General features: G+C 33.6%; 1 protein-coding gene across 1 annotated transcript in view; it reads left to right on the top strand.

Annotated features, from left to right (window-relative positions):
• The first annotated feature begins 3,508 nt into the window (after nt 1-3,508).
• Nucleotides 3,509-7,824, top strand: part of LOC137631729 (mu-type opioid receptor-like) — a 4,425-nt gene continuing 109 nt past the window's right edge. The window contains exon 1 of the mRNA XM_068363619.1: nt 3,509-7,824. This exon is cut by the window's right edge and continues 109 nt beyond it. Coding sequence (XP_068219720.1) covers nt 3,561-4,544 — 984 coding nt within the window. The 5' untranslated portion in view covers nt 3,509-3,560 and the 3' untranslated portion in view covers nt 4,545-7,824.

The raw sequence follows: 7,824 nt of genomic DNA, 5'->3' as shown, positions 1-7,824 counted from the left end.
AATAATAATAATAATAATAATAATAATAATAATGATAATAATAATCTCTAAATGATAATTTTTTTTTCTTCGAGATGATAGTCTACCTATATAATAATAAGCTCCTCCCCCTTTAGACTTGAACTTACCCTAATTAAAGTATAAAAAACTGAAGATATATGGTTCTAGTTTACTAAGTATTTGTCCAGACCCTCTCCTATATTGCTGTACTTTTCCATGATAGAGTTAGTAATACAAAGAGAAGATTCTCCATCAAGTGGAACATGAAGATTAATATCACAAGAATTTAACTTTTCTTTCAACCAAACAATGATCTGGTATATTTCCCGCCATCAACTAGATTCCAAAACATAATCTTGGTGTATGTGATATGCAAATGTAAGGTGTACTGTAATGTTATTCTGGTGTTACTTCAAATTCGATCTACTTTTTTGTTTCTTGGTCGATTTTTTTTATTCAAAAACAAGTTGTAAGAATTTTTTTTTTTTTTTTTTTTTTTTACAAAAAGTTGTCTATGGTAAATTATTTTAGCATTTTATTTTTTTGTATGTATTATTAGCTACTTTTAAAGCTGACTACTTTTTCATATGGAGGTTTTTCGTTTTTCGAGAAGTGAATGTACATATTATAGGCTATAAAATGCCCTATATTTTCATGCTTAGATAACAAAAATTGGTCTGTACTAATTCAAAAGCAGTAGCAATATTTCTCAGAAAACTTATATTATTTTTTAGAAATAGGACTTCAAAATAAACTTTTGGAAATTGATTGAAAAAAAAACTTTGGTATGCATAAGTATAGGCTTTTAGTGGAAAGTGGTGGCCTGAGGTAGCGTCCTTGCCTGGTGATTGCCAGACTGGCGTTCGAGTCCCGCTCAGACTCGTTAGTTCATTTGTTCGCTGCAACCTCCCCATCCTTGTGAGCTAAGGATGGAGGGTTTTGAGGAGCCTATAGGTCTATCTGCTGAGTCATCAGCAGCCATTGCCTGGCCCTCCTGGGTCCTAGCTTGGGTGGAGAGGGGGCTTGGGCGCTGATCGTATGTAATAGGGCAATTTCACTGTCTTTTGCCTCTGTCATTCATGAGTGGCCTTTAAACCTTTAAACTGGGAATCAAAAGGACATAATCATTATATTTCAGGGATATTCACTTACCAGTAGTGAGCTCCTTTTAAATCCAAACTCTCGCTCTCCCAAACACATGCTGAAGTTCCTCATCTTACAAACTTAACAGGTTCTAAGAAGCTGATTGTAAGTCAAATTTTGTTAATTATTGGCCTAGGATAGGCCTAATCTGACTCCTGTGCCTACAATTAATAGCAACAGCAATAAGAAAAATAGTCCAGTTTCATATAAAATAAATATCAGGTTATTGCAAATGTCATTCTGCTTGATGTATTGATGATATAATATTGTTTTATTACATTATTTCTTTATCTCATTACAGTATACAAACTTTTGAGACACTATCTGAGATTCATTATTTCAGTTGGATATGTGTTTGTATCTCTGAATGTTTGTAAGTCGAATGTTTGTAATTTGAGAACTTTTTGTATATACGCTACATGCACCAGGTTCATGGTCCTGGTTCTTATCTGCTCACTCCGCAAAATAAGTTTGCGGGCACTCTATTGCATAATAGGTAGTTGGAAAGCTCCTTAGCTTATACATGTTGTAATTAAGCTTATTTTACTCGTACCATAAACAACATTATCAATGAAAATCTTAATCTTTTATTTTAATCTTATCCCATTCTACCTTGAAGTTAGTTAGAATAATACCTTGCTATCATCATTTTTGGCAACCAATTGTAGTCAGTTTGGACTTTTTGAATTATTCTAATGTAATGCCCTACTTATATATACAACCAGATCCCTGTTCTATTTTCCAACATACATGAGCAAGACGGGATTAGCATGATATATCTCGTGTGTGTATTTTTCTAGCAAAATTTACGCTTTTGACCTATTTAGTTATCGTATAGAGCCTTTTATACATCTTTCAGCATAACAATATATATATATATATATATATATATATATATATATATATATATATATATATATATATATATATATATATATGTATGTATATACACACACACACACACACACACATATATATATATATATATATATATATATATATATATATATATATATATATATATATATATATATATATATATATATATATATATATATATATACAGAGAGAGAGAGAGAGAGAGAGAGAGAGAGAGAGAGAGAGAGAGAGAGAGAGAGAGAGAGAGAGAGAGAGAGAGAGAGAGAGAGAGAGAGGAACAAATACTGTAAATAAGAACACACCATAGAGAGACTTGCAGAAAACGTTGATTTTCTAGGCCACATAAAAAACGGATAATCTATTCCTTAAAAAATCACAGGGGAAACTAACATAAATAGATTTCCATGGATTTTCTTTTTAAAGACCATGATTGCGTACGGGACCAGACGCACCTGTGCGAATATATAAAAAGGGCATTGTATGAATAACACATTTTTTTCATTAAGATATAATTTGGAACATGAAATATACATGTTCTCACAGCCTAAAATACGTAAATCTCGATTCCCAAAAATTCTAAGCCAGAGGTGGCGATTCATGCTACTTAAGATGAAGAGTGGAAGCAGAAAATAGACCAGAAAACGAAAATATAAAAAAGGTATATACGGAATTCTCACCTAAGAGAACGACTAACTTGCCTAGTCAGAAGATGAAGGTTAACAGAGCTGAAAACAAGAGAGTTTCAATTTTTCTTTGAATGGAGATTGACTGGTATGTGTATGCGTGTATCCGTATGAGCACGTTTCTCAAAGTATATTAATTTCTATAATATTAAGTATCTGATGCAATTTGCGCTTATCTCAAGTGGGAAAACGTTTTCTAAGTCCTCAAACTCTACGATAAGAAAACAATAGTTGGTCACCGGCCAATCTATTTCTACATAAGTATCAAATGCTGTTTCAAAGGTAACATAGACTTGATAGCTTATTCTTTGTTTTAGAGAATGAGGCTAAACATACACAGATTAAAGGATCATAGAAGTCGGTTTATGTAAGTACTGTATTTGTTTCAAAGGAAGAAAATATGCAGTATGTGTCTAAAATTTCTTGTTGAAACAGGAAAAAAATCAAATGGAATGTCGTTAAAACAGCTTCCTCCAAAACCAATCCTTCCATTATTAATATAATTTCTATGAAAAATTAGCCATCCTAATATATCAACAATGCTGAAGTGGATAGATATAGATTTTTCAGTATTGCCATCTCTGAAAAAGGAACTTAGAATACAGTGTAACTCTAAAAATGTGCCTCTAATGTAGTGGGCATAAATTCAGTATACATACATACATACATACATACATACATACATACATAAATTTAGGTATATTTGTATATCATGCACCCATATAAATTCTTATGGTAATCATTCTGATAATTTTCCTTACCATGTGAGAAGAAAACTCAGATTTCTCTCTTTTTGCAGATTAGCCGTGTCAGGGACTAAGTCTTCTTCGTATTCTGACAAGAAGAATCCTCAAGATGAACTACGGAAACTACACTTGTCCTGAGGGATCTACGTACTGCAATGGCACTGACCACTACTGGCACGAGAGGGTTCACCCTGCGATGATATTTCAAGCCTCAGTGATGGGAGCGGCGGCTGTTATAGGTTTACTCTGTAATACTATCATTATCATCGTCATTGCGGGACATTCCGCTTTCCACACAGTTCCGAACCTTTACGTGCTAAACCGAGCTCTCGCAGATATTCTCACAATTCTCACGACACCTTTGGGGATCATAACCATAGCCAAAGGTACGTACATATTCGGCCCGATTGTGTGCAAACTGTCAAGCGCTGTTTTGCAGACATCAATCATGGCCAGCGCCGCTTTCTTCACCTTCATGTGCATTGACTGCTACTTGTGCGGAAGGGAGCACTGTCATCCCCCTCTCTTCAGATTGACTGTCCTGAAAGTAGTTTCCGGAATCACTTGGGGCGGGGGAACTTTTCTGGCGGTTCCCATGTACCTATCGACTCGCCATAACGAATTCGGACTGAAAACCGTCTGTTTGGAAGGCCCTCTCTATCACCACGAATTCAACATGGTGAGGATAACAGCAATATTCATCGTCTTCGTCGTTCCACTGGTCCTCATTTGGGTATTTATCAGCCTCACCCATCCACCAAAGGGATCCAGCGTAGCCACATCTGAAGAACTGGAAAGGGACGCTTATACATCAAGGAATAAACAGCTTCGTCGACTCGTCGTAGCTTTGGCAGTGGTCTTCACTACTTGCCAGTTCCCTTACTGGTTAAGCCAGATTTCCTTCACCATGGGTAACCCACGTTTCATCGCTTTGTATATGTTCTATGCTATGGTATCCTTCATTGAAGTCAACGTCGCTCTCAATGCAATAATTTGCATAATCTTCAATCAAGATCTGAAACACACTATACTCTTCTGCATACCCAAATACCCGGAACATCCCAGGGTTATGGTACAAATGACTCCTATCTAGATGTAGGGTTTTCGGTGAAATGAACATTTTCAATAGTTTTTGGTCCTAAATATCGTTGTAAATTTCTTTTACTAGCTTGAAAGGAAACCATTTTTGTTATTTCAAAGGTGTTTTTAAACTTCAGACTCATCTGAAAGGGTTATCCGAATCCCTTTCAAAATAGCTGGTAATTACATTTTCGCCCCTAAAGTAGCTATTACTTTTTGGCATCATGGTCTTACTTTGGAATAGTAAGATAAACAGTACACGGTAAAACGAAAAGCTAGAAACGAGCTTTTTTTCTTTATAAAAGGAAACATCAACCACTGTCCATTCAAAATAACTGAAATATCATTGTCACTATAAAGATGTGAAGAAACAATTTCCCTTTATAAGGAATTGATAATCATTATCCTTTTGAAATGAAAGGAAAATTAATTGTTTTCTTTAGTGAAATAAGCAGATATTATCATCTGGAAATAGTCATGGGTATCTAGATCTGAATGATTAGCCATTATTTCATAAAAAAAAAATGGAAGACTAATGTTTCTTTAATCATAAGAAAAAGAACATTTCATTCTGGTTTAAACAGCAAAGACCGGTCATTGCCACCTAAAAACTGGGTAAACAGAATTCTTTGGTCTTAAAGATAGCTATTTAATATTTTTGACAACACAGAATGCCTCCAATTTAAAAATGAATATTTCCAAACTTTTCTGGGTAAAAATAAAACTTTATAGGCATTTTAGAAAAATAAACTCAGCTCACCGAATGTATGTAGAAATTAGTATTATTCAAGTAGAAATGCTTTTATGATATCTTATAAAGAGGAATAAAGGTCAATCAATCGTAATTTTTAAATAGCTACATTTTTAAGGAAAAGGAAATGGGTAGATGTTTTAAAAAATGGAATGAGTGATAAACCTCATGATTGAAACTTCTAAAAAGCCAATGAATATGTTTATCTATAGCAAACCATTGTCCATAAAAGGTAAAACTCCTTACCATTGACTTCCATGGCTGATAGTCACCTGTTGTATCTTTAAAAAGAAATACCCATCTAATGTCTAGTAATAATTGAAAAATATCTTTCCCCAGAATCCTAAAAATCCTATACATCAATTTCAGGGGATTTCAGTACCCATCCATTTCTGGTTTTCTCGTATAGACTGGTTAAGTGATGGAATATGTACCAGGATAGATGGAAATCCTAGTATTTTGAAGCCTAGAGAAGAGCCTTACGTGGTTTTCACTCATTCACGTTTAGTTACTTGCATTTTCTAAAAGGGATTAGATTGTTTGATTGGTATATGTGTGTAGAACTGTACAATTCCTTTGAGCCTTATTATTAATTCCCATATCAAATTATTAGAATGTTAATTTAAGAATTGATAAAATAATACGTAAATGAGTTGTTAAAACAAATATACAATTTATTTTATGTATCGATTAATCAATAGAAGGTTGTTACTTATCATAATAAAATGATAAGTTTTTTCTGTCTATAGTTATTCTTTTGTGTCCAGCAGAGGTACAAGCTTGATTTAAATGGGAATCCGTTAAAGTCAATCGATCAAGAAACTAGTAATTTTTTTTTTTTTTACATGAAAATATAAAGTAGTATTACTAGGAGGAAGATATTTCCAGTGTTTGATACCACTATCACTTTTGTAATAGTACTATAGATATTGTATCTATCAGGTATAAGGTGCCAGTAAGATATTTCTATTCTTTCTGCTGAAAAAAAAAAATCTGGTGTTCGGCTGAAGTCGTTAGAATTGCGAAGTGATAACATGCACAGATAATTACAATCAATTGTAATAGTTATAGAATGCATTCACCATAATTTTCCCTCCAGAAACAAGAGGAAATTACCATTGAAGTCTTCCTTATCGAAAAAAAAAAAAAATAGTGAAAGCATAAATAAAGGAGGATGGTCGCCACCTTAAATATCAAGAGAGCACAAAATTTCAGTAAAATCTGCACGGAGACTTTGAAATCTTTCTCCCCTTAAGGAAATTTGATTATTTGTTTATTTCAAATTTATGGCAAAGTGGATTCATATATCCTTTTAGCCTACAACCAAAGGAAAATAAATGAAAAGTCCTCCAACCATAGGAAATTCGGCTGGCAAGTCCACCATTCAGAAAATGGAACTGGTCTCTCGCCACAAGAGAATATGATTCCTCGGCGAATAAGGAAATCCATTGATATTTACACACAAAAGGACACTACACTAGAATTTTCCAGGTCTGGGGAAAAGGCACAAAAGTACTATTGTTGTTTAAAGTGTACTGACGTACTGTATTTCAGATTAAAGAAAATGATATAGATATATTTCAGGCCAGAAAAAAAAGGGCATAAACGAAATTCTTGCCGAAGGAAAAGTTGTAAATATATCTCAAAACTTTCAAACCAAGAAGTGTATTAAGAGAAGAAATTGCGTTAAATTAATATAACACAGAACAGTATAAATTACATTAGATCCCTTTAGACAAGAAACAATTATTAGATTTATTTCAGATCAATCAAGTGTGGAGAAAATATTTCAGACAAGTGAAATTTACTTAAAAGTATGTTGGACTAAAGGAGTGCTTAAAAGTATATCAGACATGATTAATATGAGTCATTGCAGTCCGCGCATAAAATAAGTTCTTCGACTTTGGAGCATGAATATGTCTCCGATAGGAAGTCGTTTACTTAGTTATACTTCATTTCAGAGGAAATTGCCCTAAACTATCTTGCAACAAGAACGTGTGTACATATATCTCAGAACAGGGATATATAGGCTTAAATGTATCTCAGTTCAGGGTAAAGTGAAATAATAAACCAAAACTTGTGTAAAATAGCAATTTAGACAAGATTGATTCGTATAAATGTGACCAAGACTAAATGAAAGCATATAAATACATTTTGCGCCAGAGATAGACTTGTTGATTTATCACAGGTCAGATGAAATTATATGGATGTTTCTCAGACAAATGAAAAGTGCTCCAATACATCTCAGGCCAAAGGATAATGCACAATCACTTCTAGCCACAGAAAAGTCCGATATCGAATATCGGACAGAAGTTAAAAAAAAGATATTTCAAACCGTAGGTAATATATAGATGTTTCAAGCCAGACGAGGTGCATTAATGTGCCTGAGCCTAGAAAAAAGTGAGTGTGATTATACCAAGAGGAATGGTTTTAGACAGTCATCCTAATTCAATTACTAACGGAAACATTTACAATTCTTGACTGTCTGGTGTCTGACCTTTTTACTGTACTCAAAAATGGAACTTTTTTTTTTTTTTCTAAA

Source organism: Palaemon carinicauda, chromosome 40 (genome assembly GCF_036898095.1).
Source record: "Palaemon carinicauda isolate YSFRI2023 chromosome 40, ASM3689809v2, whole genome shotgun sequence".
Taxonomy (NCBI): Eukaryota; Metazoa; Arthropoda; class Malacostraca; order Decapoda; family Palaemonidae; genus Palaemon; species Palaemon carinicauda.
The sequence above is the reverse complement of the archived record's forward strand: the minus strand, read 5'-3'. Positions and strand labels throughout refer to the sequence as shown.